Below are 15,702 nucleotides of genomic sequence, written 5' to 3'. Positions count from 1 at the left end.
CGCTGGAGCGAAAAAAGCCACGCCCAGATCACGACCCCCAAGCTAATCAATGTGTGAACGAAAGAGCTTCACAGCTCATCGGATTTCCTCACTCCAGACGGTCTCGTCCCTTCACCTGATGAGGGCCGCTTGTGTTGTGGCCGAAACGTCGTGATTTTTTGTTGTTTTATTTTCACCTACCTGACTTTACCCAATAGAACCAAAGAGTATGGATCCTAGCAGTCACAAAAGCTTTAAATATAGAATTAAGAATTGTAATCTTCTACGAATGTTTTTCGGAGTTGATTACTCGCGGCCATTTTTTTGTTAAATGGCGACCATGGCCATATCAGGCATCCCCGGCCTGGTAGTGAGGGAGCCTGGCAAAGCGATCTGCTCTGGAAGTGGCAGCGATCTAATGCAAGTGAATACATCTTGCTTGGCCCGTGATTAATTAATTATGATATGTATCGTGATGCTATTTATAAATGAATAAAACAAAGTTAAAATAAGCCGACCGTAACTTAAATGAACCATTGATGAATGTTTGTAATCTTAATGAATAGGACCGATTAATTTGGTCTCGTTGACTAAACACCCCCCCACGGCAATCATGCACATTCCTCTGCGTGGCTGTCAATGGACAATACCTTTCTTGAATTGGGCAAGGGTTGTTACAAAAACTTGACACGACGGGAGGGAATTACAAAGCGGAGCGGTGCCAGGGAAGAAGCAGACAGAGCAGTTGGGTTCATAAATGATAAAAAAAATATATATATTTGAGTTATCTTTCCAGTACAGGCCCAATGAGCTATACAGTAGCTCTTATTCAGAAGCGACATGGCTATCCGAAACGATAGCTCAACGAATTCCTGTCAACATCATCACGTGGAATTTTATGGCAGCAAAATATTCTAAACGCGTCACGTTGATTCTTCATGCGGAAGGGAAAAGAGGACGACTTGGATGAAAATCCACGTGACCACGGGGAGAGAGATGTTGCAAACTCCAAATAAACAGCAGGCGTCTGGGTCGCGATCGAACCCACGACCTCCTGTCCTGTATATGGGGCAGGGTAATTAACATATCCTAGCCACCGTGATTTGTGCAGTGCAATAACCACTGGACCACAACTACCCCCCACGCACCATTCATCATCATCACGATCCATATGGCAGATATCCCCATAGTCGTAGGTGGTGGTTTGTTTCCACTTTCCTCTCTCCCTGTCTTGTCGTGCCAATATGCTAAAGTAGTGGCCGCATCATCTTTCCGGCACCAATCTCGTTATGAGGTCATCGTCAAGCCATTCTCCGTTAGGTCTTCCCCTCTCGCTCTCCGGTTCCACCCATTAGAACTTCTCAAAGACGTTCTCCAGGTCTGGGTAACTTTCCCTGAGGTCCCACAGCGCCTCCCAGAACTGCTTGACCCTGGGTCGCCCCCTCGCCATCACCAGCTCCACCATGTGCTGTGTCGCCTTCTCGCTGCCTTGCCGAGCTTGCATCTCCTTCACGGCCTGCGGGTGGACACACGAACGCAAAGACGTCAAGTTCAGAGCGGAACGACGTTTCTGTAGCGATGGCGGTTCTTCAGAGCCGCTTGCCTGCAACACTCCAGAAGCACTCTGTGTTTCCGTTGTAAAGCAGCAGCGTTTATGACAAAGTGTGACTCTTGTAAAGATGATCCAACATGAGCAACACTTCCAGGTAAAGTTGTATTCCTATTCGGGACTTACCCCTATCGAACACTGGCCAAACTCATCGAAGGGTTTTCTTAAAACTCGGGAGACAAACCCAGCAATAAAAGTATTCACCTCAGCGTCCACTCCATCTCTTCCCCCTACCCACCCAGCCCCCCCGGCCGACTCTCTTTGTCTTCCCAATGCAATGCCTCATCACTCTCCCCCCCTCCCCAGTTCCAACCAAACCTACCCCAGCCCCCTCCTTAACACTCACGCCTGTTCTGTTCCGTCACTCAAATAGCACCAACATTTTGAAAAACCACATTCCTCATCTCAGACCACTATCATCTTATGCACAATTGTATCATCGCTGTGAAGCGCGTTAGAAAAAAAACGCTCTGTAAATTTTGTAAAGATAAGGCCACAGAGTTCTTGATGAATGTTCAGGTTTTGTTTTATTGTAATTACATACTTCCGAGGACAATCACGAGTTGTTTTAGCTACGTTATTTATAAGGACAATAGGGAGAATCCTGTACGTATAGATAGTAAGACATGTAACACGATTTTTGTTTCTGGTTGCTAAGTGTTATTTTTTAATTGCTTATGCCTCAACAGTATAGAAAATTGCTATTATTATTATTGTTGTTGTTCCCCTCAAACTTTGCTTTTGTGACCAGGACTTTACGTGAAGGAATGACACAAATGCACGCCACGTTTTCTCATTGAAAATAGGTAAATGTCAAAACATCATTGGCCTGTTCTTAGTTTTTTTTCGGTGAAGTCACGAAAAAAACTAAGAATATGAATTACTGCAGTCACGAAAGCTTTAAATAAAAAAAATCATTGTCCTGGTCACAAAAGCAAAGTTTGTGGGTAATAGATAGCCATTTTCTGTACTTTTGAGGCATAAGCAATAAGAAAATAACACTTACTACCCAGGGACAATGTTTTTGTTACAGTGTAATCAGTAAGACATGCTTCACACTCTATCGTAATCTCCATGACCTTTTCATTTCAACATTTTCCCCCAAATCCACATCCCGTAATTTTGCTCAATATTTTTTTTACGTACAGGAATCCCTTGCCACCCACTGATTTGCTAACCGAAAGCTGAATGTGCACAGGGTTTTATTATTTCTATAGCGATTTACCAAAAGCGGCCTGGGCATTTGAGTGTCCGCGGTTAAGCACGGTGTTAAGGAAGTCGAGTGACGTAGGTATGGCGTCATTGCATCACATTGTAACGCGCGGCGTCATCGTTACCAATGTCGCGGGGTTTCCCGTCACAACTGCCTTGTCAATGCTTAATTCGAGAGACATTTTCTACAGCCATAATACCGCAGTACATAAAGTTCGTTTGTGGATGTTGCCGCAAGCTCTTTTGATGTGCACGTCATCAGCATACAGGGATACTCTTGACCCATTGGCTTCTAAATGTCACGCGGTAGCACTCGGTATATATTCAACAAAGAAAGGTCCCTGGACAGATCCCTGCAGGACACATACTCTGATGGTGCGCTGTTTTTGAGTTGTACGCCTTTTGGCGTCTTCTGGTCCAACACCAATGGAGACTAGGCTCTAAGAAAAGCTGTCTCGGGTGTGGACCAATCAAATTCAAGGACAGTGCATATTATCAGAGTTGTCTTTTTTGTTTGCATTCTGACTGCTTGTGTTGTGGTTTTTGCAAACATGATGCCTTGAATAAAGGTGTCAGTTTTTGTGCCAGTTAAAAGGGTAAAAACCTATTCCCACGTTCCTCTATTTTAGCATCTTGACAAAAAAACGATGTTTTTTCATTGGTAAGATAATCACACAGCCCAAACAAGTGGCGATCCAGATCCTCAAATACGCTGGTGCAAAGTGTCATTAATAATGCTCATTTTGTTTTTAAATACTGAATGCAATTGAAAGACGCTCTGCATGGCTTAACCATGGACCCGAAGCGTGGTAGCGCGTGGTGGAGGTGACAGAGAGTTGTGTCTTCAGCACGGACGAGTTAGAGGGTGGATCGAGTCCCCTCCACCTTCTAACAAACCCTTCCCCCCCCCCCCCATTATCTCATTGCCATCGATCATGATCACCGTCGTTAACATTAAAGGTGTGTCAAGTTTACGTAATGCGTGGTTACGTTTTTATTGTGCTGTGTAATATACTGGATCTTATTCGGTGTTTCGATAATAAACAGGCAACTGAGTCAGACCATGGCGAGTAGTTCCCCCTAACTCCCTATTTCCCATAGGCCCCCGGTATTTGTAACCAACCAAGGATTTGACAACCGCGGCCTTTTCCGGGAATCTAATCCCCGCGGTAGGCGAGGGATTAGCTGTACATTCACACTGTCCATTACATACACTTACACGTGCTGCTTTTGGGTCCTTCAATTGCATTCAATATTTTTTTAAAAAATGAGCATTATTAATGACACATTGCACCAGCGTATTTGAGGATCTGGATCGCCACTTGCTTGGCTGTGTGATTATCTTACCAATGAAAAAACATCGTTTTTTTTGTCAAGATGCTAAAATAGAGGAACGTGTCACTTTTGTATGTGTCCTGCAGGGATCTGTCCAGAGACCTTTCTTTGTTTAATATATACCGAGTGCTACCGCGTGACATTTAGAAGCCAATGGGTCAAGAGTATCCCTGCATGCTGATGAAGTGCACATCAAAATAACGACTCGTGCAATGAGCTTGCGGCAACATTCACAAACGAACTTTACGTACTGCGGTATTATGGCTGTAGAAAATGTCTCTCGAATTAAGCATTGAGAAGGCAGTTGTGTCACCAGTTGGCATAAAACCACATCTCTATCATGAGTATCATGAAAAAAAAAGATACTAAGTATATGTTAAAAATACTATTATGTTACTATACAGTCCGATGCAAACAGGGGTAACGGTCGTCTTAGAAACGTCATCATTATAAGATCACGTGTGCCACTACCTATGTGTGCTATGACCTATGTCTAATGCTCTGTTCAATTGTGCTTCTTACATCTGTTCGTGCTCTCGGCACTTATTTCAGCTTGTCCAACCCTAACGTCGGCATGGACCTCATTGTGATTGCTCACTGTCAACCAATCCCGCGGCAGACTCAAGATGCAAATGTTCTGTGCAGCCTAGAAAGTAGGTCCGTCGTGATAGCCTTTGTGCCAAAAGGACTGGCCAAACACCAAACGTCCTTATTCATGAGGCTACGCGTGATTGTGATGACGGTGATCTTAGTTGGACTTTACCCGCACGCTGTTGTCGGTGAGGATGTTCCTGATCTGCAGTTGGGAGAGCAGAGGCGTCAGGTCGTCGCGCAGCGCCACGAGGAGCTCCCTCGTCTTGAAGCGGATTTTGTCTCGGAGGACAAAGTCGCTGTACTTGTTCAGAACCAGGGGGGACTTGTTGGAGAGTCTCCGGAGGAAGTCTGCGGCACCACAGAAGGGGGGGGGAAACGCAGCGGCAATTGGCGCCGTTTCAGCCTTCAAAGGTGGATGAGAGCAGGTTGGAGTGCTTTTGGAAAATTTGAACAAAATAATGAATGGTAACTACATCATTAGACCTCCTTTTGCCAGTACCAAAATATGAGAATAGGGGTTTTCCCCTTTTTTTCTCGCAACAAAACTGAAACCTTTTTTTACGAGGAATCACGTGGTGCATTAACCACAATACTTGTGGCATCCTCTGGTCTAGCCCCAATGGAGACGAGGCTCGAAAGAAAGCTGTCTATGGTTGTGGACCAATCAGTTTCAAGGACGATGCATCATATATCGTCGGTGTGTTTTTTGTTGGCATTTTGACCACAAGTATTGTGGTTAATGGACCACGTGATTCCTTGTAAAGAAAGGGTTCAGTTTTGTTGTCAGAAAAAAATGTGAAATCCCCCTTATTCTTAATTAAATGTAACGTAACCAATGTGCCTGAAGAGTAAAGTTTTAATCGGCCCGCATTACCTGCTATGACGTACGGATCAGACGCGTGGACACTGACAATTAAAAGGAACAGCACTGCAAGAGCATGAAATAGTACACGGTTTCAAGTTACGTAGAAAAACAGAACGACAGTGCATGGGTTATAGGACATTGCTTTGTTAATTAATTGCGTCTGGGCAGGACAGGTCACCAGAAGGAATGATGGCCGGTTAATGCGACAAATGTGGATTGTGTCTGAAATTAAACGTTGATTATAAATGTATTGTTTTGTTACCAAGGCCTCCCAGCCACTCCTTGAGTCCAGGATACTCGTTCTGCACGGCCTGCAGAGCAAAGAGCAGCTTGAGGCAGTCGTCATTCCCTCTCTCTTTGAAGAAGTTGAGCAGCAGCTCCGTGCACTCCGCGCCATCCCGGATGCCCTTGGCCTCGGTGAAGAGCTCGTTCGGGATCCGTCCCCGGCTCATCAGCTGCAGCAGAAGATGCTTGGGGTCTCTGGCGATCCAGAGCTTCAGATCCGACTCCTTATCTCGAATGGCCCTCAACGCCTCGCCTGCGATCGACAGAGGTTCATATGAATTCCACAAGTATCGTTCTACACAGATTTATTTGATTTTGTATGAAATTAGGCCACGATTGTGAACCAACGCACAACGTATAACATATTCAGGTTCATACTGGTACTTAAACAGTCAAGTGTGACGTGAAGTCGTTCAGTCACGCACAGCATGACATCATTCCTGTGCGGCTTTAAACGTAGCGTCGTAGTCTCCGATCACTTCCCCGAGGACGAACTACGTGTTGGAAAGCAATTACGGAAGCCACGCATATGCATGGTTTTTCTTCCTCGACTCTCACAAAATGGCATTCGATATCAATACACCGGTGCGTTCACGTGGGTCGTACCGTGTGTCTGAATCCACTTCCACAGCTGCACGTATTGCTTCCTCACAGAGTAGAGGGCGTCCCACAGCGTCTCACAGCGTGCCTCTCCCTGGCTGATGAAGTGGTCCAGAACGAGCTCCACACTCTCCTCTCCGCCCTTGTCGACGGCCGCTTGGTGCACTCGTCGTGGAATCAATTTGAAGCCGTTGAGATGCTCCAGGAAAGCCGAGGGATCCGCTCCGATCCAGGACTTGAGATTCTCTTTGTTCTCTTGGATCTGTTGCATTGTCTCGCTGCTCTCATTGCTCCTCTGTAGCGTGTGGAGAAGACACGGTCACGATTATTTCTGTCTATCTGGGATGGAGTTTTCAGTGTACTGGTGCATGCCGACACACTGAAACAATGTAGAGTAGGGTCATCATGCCATTATGCTGCGTTGAGTTTACCTGAACTCCTTGTGTCACCTCGTGTTCATTTTGCACGATAACAATCGGTAGATTTTCATCATGCTCATTATTTGTATGAGTAGTGTCTGCAAGAAATCCGATAAAGTTAGTTAATCACTGATTCATAGCACAGTCGATGCGGTTATATTGTTCGACACAGAAAACTAAACATGGCGATCTTGGAGTCAGGGACAACCTTTAAATGTTTCCTATAATTTTAAGATTGGATAGACCTTAACTGGAATGTAAAGTTGCATAATTGCATAGCCAAGATGAAGATGTCATCACCTGCGGCTAAAGACCATGAACAGACAGTTTTGCGGTCGTTTTTGAATCAGTCCAAATCCTACCTCGATGCCCCTCGGGACCTCGACAATTGTCAACTTCCTCCCTTTGTCACAAGAGCGGTAAGCACAGAACGAAGTAACGACGACGCTTCAATTGAGCGTCCTGTCCAACACGACTTTACTCGGGTGTGAAATATTGTCGGATGAGTTGAGGCACGGCAGAGGTGACTGTCACCAGTAGCAACACTCTCCAAGGGACTATTTCAAATGACACCGAAGCCAAAGCTCTCAAAAGGGATGTAACTCATTTTCATCATTCTGTGCAGTGGTGTCTGCAGAGAGCATTCAGAGGTGGCTCGTGCCGAGACGTGATTTCTCCACGCATCTTAATTATAATGAGAGTAATGAGAGTAAAAATATATTTTTAGTCGACGTATAATTTTATCCACAATACCAAGATTTTATATTTAGATTAATCACGGAACATGACCACTTACCGGGACGCTTCAACATCTTCTTAAAAGTCGACCCCTTCAGTTTCATCTTTAAGCACAATATGTACAGCAGGAGTCCAGTCAGGACGAAGCCGAGGATTGTTGCCAACACGACTGACGTGGCGTCTGAAATTTTATGAAGGAGATAAAAGCACAAGCTGTCAACAACAGTCCCCTCTACGCCTACTTTTCCGGTCTATTCGGTGCATTGAACTGCACGGGAATCCAGTACGTTGCATTAACACAACCTGTAGCAAAATCAAACCATTAAATCGGTGCCCTTTGCATCATTTCTATCATTTTTTTTTATCACGAAAAATATCGTGAAGGCGCTTTTTCAAAGATGATCATTTGCAGCAGTTTCACGTTTTTTGATCATTCGCCTTTCCCCAAGAACGACCTCTATCATTCACCATAAAAGCAGGTGGCGCATTTAATTTTGTTGAATGCACCAGTAGAATTAACTAGCGTATCCGTTTGGCTTGAACCACAAACCTCTGAAATGAGAAGTAAATACGCTTTCTTAGCCAGTGTGCAGATTTCGATGCAAGGGGACTCCAGCCTAAAACTTCTGTGTAGGGAAAATACAGATTTGGTGTTCAGTATTGCACAGGGTAGTGAGCTGATAACATCACACGTGGCTGTGCTTGACCATGCATGCAGTCTTCTTTGGTTCTCTCGGTAAAGTCACGTAGAATGAGAATAGAATAATAAATTAATAAAATAACACAATAAAATTCCCACGACGTTTCGGCCACAACACAAGCGGCCTTCATCAGGTGAAGGGACGAGAATGTCTGGAGGACAGCGCTGGAGCAAACACAGCCACGTCCCTTCACCTGATAAAGGCCGCTTGTGTTGTGGCCGAAACGTCGTGAGAATATTATTGTGTTATTTTATTTTATTAATTCATTATTTTATTCTCATTCTACGTGACTTTACCGAAAGAACCAAAGAAGATAAATCCTTGCAGTCACGAAAGCTTTAAATCATGCCACGCAGTCCCTGAAGCCTGCAATAGACATGAGGTTGAGTTTCAATTCGTGCTTCTACTGCGGACAGCTTGTGCCGTTTCAGTTGCCAGGCTGTCCCCTTGCCCCCACTGTCAGCTGAGAAACAAAACAGCTTATTGTGGTTGACTTGAGCGGCTTTGTAAGCCGACTACTACCTGATCGTGGATCCTCTGGCAGGCAAATTCCCGAATCGTCGTCTCTCTGGAGCCCCTCCGTGCACCGACACACCGTGTCCTGGGCCACGGAGCAGTTCACAGCCACCTCCTCGCCTGCAATGAGAAAGTTGATCAGTTTCAACGCAGATGGTTGGCTACGTACGGTGTGAAAAAAGTTCAACATGGATTTTTTTGCAATCTTGATTTGAAGCTTTCGTGACTGCAGGAATCCATCCTCTTTGGTTCTTTCACGTAAAGTCCAGTAGGTAGAAATAAAATCAATCACGACGTTTCGATCGCCACACAAGTAATCGTCTTCAGGTGGGAGAGGGCCTTAACTGGTTGTTGATGTTTCCATTCTACCTGTCATCGTCAGCAGTTATTTCCGACTCTTTGAGTTACATTACCAATTTACATTGCCAAGTTAAATGTATTTGCATTAACGGGCTAAATGTCTCACTAACAAAGCCAATGTTGTCCCTTTTCCCTTGATGTGACGGTGGCTCTCGTTTTTTTAGAAGACTATAACTGGCTGTGATGTTGTTGTGTGTCTCTCCCTCTGTGTGTGTCCCTCTGTGTGTCTCTGTGTGTGTCTCTGTGTGTCTCTCTCTGCGTGTCTCTCTCTCTCTCTGTGTCTCTCTAGGTGTGTCTCTCTCTATACGTGTCTCACTGTGTGTGTGTGTGTGTTTCTCCTATTGCCATCATTAGGGGGAAAAAAAACGGTGATCCAATCTCCGACCCCCCCAGGAACAGGTTTGCAGATTTGCTGAGCAGAAGGTTGGAGGGAAAGGGCTCGAGAGGGATACAATGAGGGAGCACAAGGGGGGGGGTGGGTAAGCGAGATAGAAGCCGGGCCTAGAGTTGTATCGGTGTCGTTTCACAAGTTGCACAGCCATTTCGTCCCTTTTCGGGGTTATTTGGCTCCACACGTCTCCACACTGGTCGAAGCGTCCTGATGCAGGAAAGGCCCATAGACGTGGCTGCATAGTACACTACAACAATGGTTGTCGCCGCAGTGCCCTGTAATGTGGTGCCGCGCCAGGCTATAGAATCTGTTTTGTTTTCATTACGTAGGCTTTCATGAAGAAGATTTTTGGGGGTAGATTTTGTACGTAGATTTTAGACAACTATAACCCTCCACCGCCCAAGAAATGAAATAAAATCAAGTTGTAACGTAGGCACATGTGCCGATTGATTTGGGAGGGTTTTTTTGCAGAAAATTTGGCGAATGTTGAATAGAAAGCAAGATTTATTTATTTTTTATATATATATAATTCATATGCACGGTGATTACCAATCAGGGCACTGTCCAGGCTTAACCCTGTCTCGCTTCTGAGAACTCAGGAGATTGGGTCCATTCTGAGTTATTGTCATGGGCAGGACATTATTACTGAACCCATAATAATAATATATAGGATGGACAACAGCAGGAATATTTAAAGTGTTGTAGTAGTAATAGGTTTTTACCCTTTTAACTGGCACAAAAACTGACACCTTTATTCGAGGCATCATGTCTGCAATAACCACAACACAAGCAGTCAAAATGCTTGTGTTGTGGTTATTGCAAACATGACGCCTTGAATAAAGGTGTCAGTTTTTTGTGCCAGTTAAAAGGGTAAAAACCTATTACTATATCTTGTTACTGGCAAAAGAGGTCTCATAATAAAAAAAATAAAAGTGTTGTTGTTGTTGTTGTTTGGAAAAATAGAAGTAACCGGAAAGAGACTAAGAGCTATCAGAGTAAATGGCTTGACGACATTGAAAGAGATTGGTGCCAGGACGATGTGGCCACCAGCAAATTGGTACAAGACAAGGGCAAGTGGAAACCAATGACGATATGTACGGGTTATCTGCCCATGGATCGTGATGATGATGATGATGCACTGCACTATACACTACACGATTATAAACCACGCTATACACTACACCATATACTAAATTATACACTCCTATATACTACACTTCAGTACTACAAACTACACTATACACTACACTATACACTATGCTATACACTACACCATATACTTAATTATACACTCCTATATACTACACTTGGGTACTACAGACATCACTATACACTGCACTATACACTACACGATTATAAACCACGCTATACACTACACCATATACTAAATTATACACTCCTATATTATACACGTAGTACTACAAACGACACTATACACTACACTATACACTACACGATTATAAACCACGCTATACACTACACCATATACTAAATTATACACTCCTATATACCACACTTCAGTACTACAAACTACACTATACACTACACTATACACTACACGATTATAAACCACGCTATACACGACACCATATACTAAATTATACACTCCTATATACCACACTTCAGTACTACAAACTACACTATACACTCCACTATACACTACACGATTATAAACCATGCTATACACTACACCATATACTAAATTATACACTCCTATATACCACACTTCAGTACTACAAACTACACTATACACTACACTATACACTACACGATTATAAACCACGCTATACACTACACCATATACTTAATTATACACTCCTATATACTACACCATATACTTAATTATACACTCCTATATACTACACTTCAGTATTACAAACTACACTATACACTACACTATACACTACACGATTATAAACCACGCTATACACGACACCATATACTTAATTATACACTCCTATATACCACACTTCAGTACTACAAACTACACTATACACTACACTATACACTACACGATTATAAACCACGCTATACACTACACCATATACTTAATTATACACTCCTATATACTACACTTGGGTACTACAGACATCACTATACACTGCACTATACACTACACGATTATAAACCACGCTATACACTACACCATATGCTAAATTATACACTCCTATATACTACTCTTCACTACTACAAACTACACTATACACTCCACTATACACTACGCTATACACTACACCATATACTAAATTATACACTCCTATATACCACACTTCAGTACTACAAACGACACTATACACTACACTATACACTACGCTATACACTACACCATATACTAAATTATACACTCCTATATACTACACTTCAGTACTACAAACCACACTATACACTGCACTATACACTACAATAATATACATTAGGCTATGTGCTACACTACTATCCCTCCTAGCCGAGAGTTTGAGTGTTTTTTGTTTTTGCATGGATAAGTATCCCGGTGCCGTGCTTCTGATACCGAGATATCGTCCTCCAAAGTCAACCACTCTGCTCCTCCACGAGTTTGCCGAGCTCATCACCGTGATGTGCCCAACCTATGACAGGATGCTCATTCTGGACGACTTCAACATCCGTTCTAGATTTGAAGCTTTCGTGACTGCAAGGATCCATACCCTCTGGTTCTATTCGCTAAAGTCACGTAGTGGGTAAAAAAATAAAACAACACAAATCACGACGTTTCGGCCACAACACAAGCGGCCTTCATCAGGTGAAGAGACAGTCTGGTCCCTTCACCTGATAAAGGCCACTTGTGTTGTGGCCGAAACGTCGTGATTTTTGTTGTTTTATTTTTTACCCACGTGACTTCAACATCCGTGTCGACACCAGGAATTGCTCCTTGTCTGCGGGGGGCATCTTGGCTCCACTTGATTGCTTTGGTCTCACCCACCATGTGAATGTACCCACTCGCAGACATGGTCACACCCTCCACCCTGTAATTCCCTTTGGGATTGGCGTTTTTAGATGTGCAGCCTGTTGGTCCTCGCCTTTCTGACCGTCTGGCTGAGCGATTCACTGCGGGGCGTGATCCTCCACTTAATTTCATTAGAAGGAGGCGAATTGTGTCTCGTCCGATCAAGACTATGAGCCCAGCTCTATTTTCAAGATTTCTGATTACAACAATTGGAATATAATTTGAGGTGGGATTGTCTTGCTTGGAATATTCGTTCAGGTTCCTTGTTAAGTTTTCCCCGTGTTTTTTTTTTAATGCTGGTTGAATTGGGAGTATGCAGACCAAACCTGCCACGCATTGAAAAACTACAAATGTCAAACACAATTCACATCTACGGCAGCAACCCACTTGCTGTGCTGTCATCTACCTGGTCCACAGCTGCTGCATTGCGAGCACACCTCCTCCTGGCTGTCCCTGTCCATGAATCTGCCTCTCGGGCACGGCTCACACAAGGCGCCCATTCCATCACCGATGCAGTCCGCCACTTTGTGCATCCCTGAAAGGCAAAGAGGTGTGAGCAAGCAACGGAGTTGTTGCAAACACAAACACACGGCCACAAGTTGGTGAGATCGAGCTGCACTGGCAAGTCAACATGTCTCAGGTGTGATCAAGAGCACAATGCCCCGACTGAAAACACGTTTCATTCTTTCAGTATCCACCATTGACATCCAAATTGTTGCCAGGTCACGGGGGGGGGGAAAAGTTAATTCCATTTTAGTTTCCTTTCCACAGGAGCTGAGCCGTGACTTGGTGGTTTAACGGAAGCAACCGGTCACCACAGGGATTGTGGGTCTCCGTGTCTTGGCGTCGCTTTACCTGCACGGCACAGCTCACAGCAGACTCCTTGTGGCGATTTGTAGAATCCATTTCCACACTCTGTGGCGGCTGACAGCTCCTGCAGTGCATAACACACCTGCAGAGAACATCCACGCAGAATGGAGTCACCGGCTGACAGCTCCTGCAGTGCATAACACACCTGCAGAGAACATCCACGCAGAATGGAGTCACCGGCTGACAGCTCCTGCAGTGCATAACACACCTGCAGAGAACATCCACGCAGAATGGAGTCACCGGCTGACAGCTCCTGCAGTGCATAACACACCTGCAGAGAACATCCACGCAGAATGGAGTCACCGGCTGACAGCTCCTGCAGTGCATAACACACCTGCAGAGAACATCCACGCAGAATGGAGTCACCGGCTGACAGCTCCTGCAGTGCATAACACACCTGCAGAGAACATCCACGCAGAATGGAGTCACCGGCTGACAGCTCCTCCAGTGCATAACACACCTGCAGAGAACATCCACGCAGAATGGAGTCACCGGCTGACAGCTCCTGCAGTGCATAACACACCTGCAGGGAACATCCACGCAGAATGGAGTCACCGGCTGACAGCTCCTGCAGTGCATAACACACCTGCAGAGAACATCCACGCAGAATGGAGTCACCGGCTGACAGCTCCTGCAGTGCATAACACACCTGCAGAGAACATCCACGCAGAATGGAGTCACCGCGGGCGACGTCGCGAGACGTCTCCACTCTGCCAGCTGCGACAGTGCCGGTGCTTTCAGGAAGGCTTTGCCGCTGTTGTTCCCGCGATGAGTTTGTGAGTATTGCCACTTTGTGTCCCGAATCCATCCATACCTGGTGTTCACCAACTCGGGTAAAAAAATAAAATAAAAATTGGGCGGAGAATTGTCTTCAGACAAGGCACATACTCACGCCTTGTATGTCGAACCGATCATCACCCTGCCGGAATGATTTGATGATTAATGGGTAGAAATAAAAGCACATTCCGATGGAAAGATCAGCCCTAGTGCAATAAGTGGCTCCGAGACGGTAAATAACTTCGGTATTTCATATTCTTAGCTCTTTCGGTAAAGTCACCACGTTGAAGGGAAACAATAAAATAATAAAATACATGTAAAACAATAAAAAAATTCTCACGACGTTTCGACCATAACACAAACGGTCGTCATCAGGTGTTATGGTCGAAACGACGTGAGAATTTTTACTGTTTTATATATATTATTATTTCGATTTAAAGCTTTCGTGACTGCAATGATTCATCTTCTTTGGTTCTTTCGGTAAAGTCACCACCCACGTAGAATGAGAATAAAATAATAAATTAAATAATAAATCAATTTATTACTTTATTCTCATTCTACGTGACTTTACCGAAAGAACCAAAGAAGATTTATTATTATTTTTATTTTATTGTTTCCCTTCAACGTGGTGACTTTACCGAAAGAGCTAAGAATATGAATTACTGCAGTCACGAAAGCTTTAAGTCAAAATTTAACTTGGTCATTATTATTCTTAGTTTTTTCGGTAAAGTCACGTTGAAGAGAAACAACAAAATAACAAAATATATATAAAACAATAAAAAATTCTCACGACGTTTCGACCATAACTCAAACGGTCATCATCAGGTGTGTCGGTTTGATGATGACCGTTTGAGTTATGGTCGAAACGTCGTGAGAATTTTTTATTGTTTTATATATATTTTGTTATTTTGTTGTTTCTCTTCAACGTGACTTTACCGAAAAAACTAAGAATATGAATTACTGCAGTCACGAAAGCTTTAAATCAAACGTTTTGATGTAGTTTCCTTATTCACCAAAGTTCCTGTACCTGACACCATCGCAATCATTGAATACTTGGTTCATCAAGGACTAAACACTGAGGTACCCCCCCTGGTGAGACACTGCTTAACCAATACATACTTCACTTGGAATGGAACTTTCTACAAACAAACTGAGGACACCCCAAAGGGCTCCCCCATATCTCCGGTTGTAGCCAACATTTTCATGGAGAAATTTGAGACTGACGCCATCCAGACTGCCACTCTGCGCCCAACCTTATGGAAGAGGTACTTGGATGACACTTTTGTCATCTGGCCACATGGCCGGCCTGCTCTAGACCAATTCCTCGACCACATCAATTCCATACACCCAGCCACCAGATTTACCATGGAAGTCGAAAAAGATGGCAAGCTACCTTTTTTTGAATGTCCTCAACTAAGAATATGAATTACTGCAGTCACGAAAGCTTTAAGTCAAAATTTGGTCATTATTATTATTATTATTATTTTCA

The 15,702-nt window shown here is 44.0% G+C and overlaps 1 protein-coding gene across 1 annotated transcript in view; it reads right to left on the bottom strand.

Annotated features, from left to right (window-relative positions):
* Positions 1 to 724: 724 nt before the first annotated feature.
* The window catches only part of LOC116958021 (uncharacterized), a 30,420-nt gene continuing 15,442 nt past the window's right edge, over positions 725 to 15,702 (bottom strand). Inside the window, exons 3-11 of the mRNA XM_076058091.1 lie at positions 13,422 to 13,518; positions 12,973 to 13,101; positions 8,860 to 8,973; positions 7,695 to 7,817; positions 6,911 to 6,996; positions 6,486 to 6,774; positions 5,857 to 6,132; positions 4,899 to 5,077; positions 725 to 1,495 (exon numbers count right to left, since the gene is read on the bottom strand). Of these exons, the coding sequence (XP_075914206.1) occupies positions 1,331 to 1,495; positions 4,899 to 5,077; positions 5,857 to 6,132; positions 6,486 to 6,774; positions 6,911 to 6,996; positions 7,695 to 7,817; positions 8,860 to 8,973; positions 12,973 to 13,101; positions 13,422 to 13,518 (1,458 nt within the window). The 3' untranslated portion in view covers positions 725 to 1,330. The remainder of the gene's footprint in view (positions 1,496 to 4,898; positions 5,078 to 5,856; positions 6,133 to 6,485; positions 6,775 to 6,910; positions 6,997 to 7,694; positions 7,818 to 8,859; positions 8,974 to 12,972; positions 13,102 to 13,421; positions 13,519 to 15,702) is intronic.

Source organism: Petromyzon marinus, assembly GCF_048934315.1.
Source record: "Petromyzon marinus isolate PM22_M1 ecotype Great Lakes invasive population chromosome 68 unlocalized genomic scaffold, UKy_Petmar_22M1.pri1.0 chr68_unloc.1, whole genome shotgun sequence".
NCBI classification, from domain to species: Eukaryota; Metazoa; Chordata; class Hyperoartia; order Petromyzontiformes; family Petromyzontidae; genus Petromyzon; species Petromyzon marinus.
Note: the sequence above shows the minus strand (reverse complement) of the source record. Positions and strands in the feature narration are given on the sequence as shown.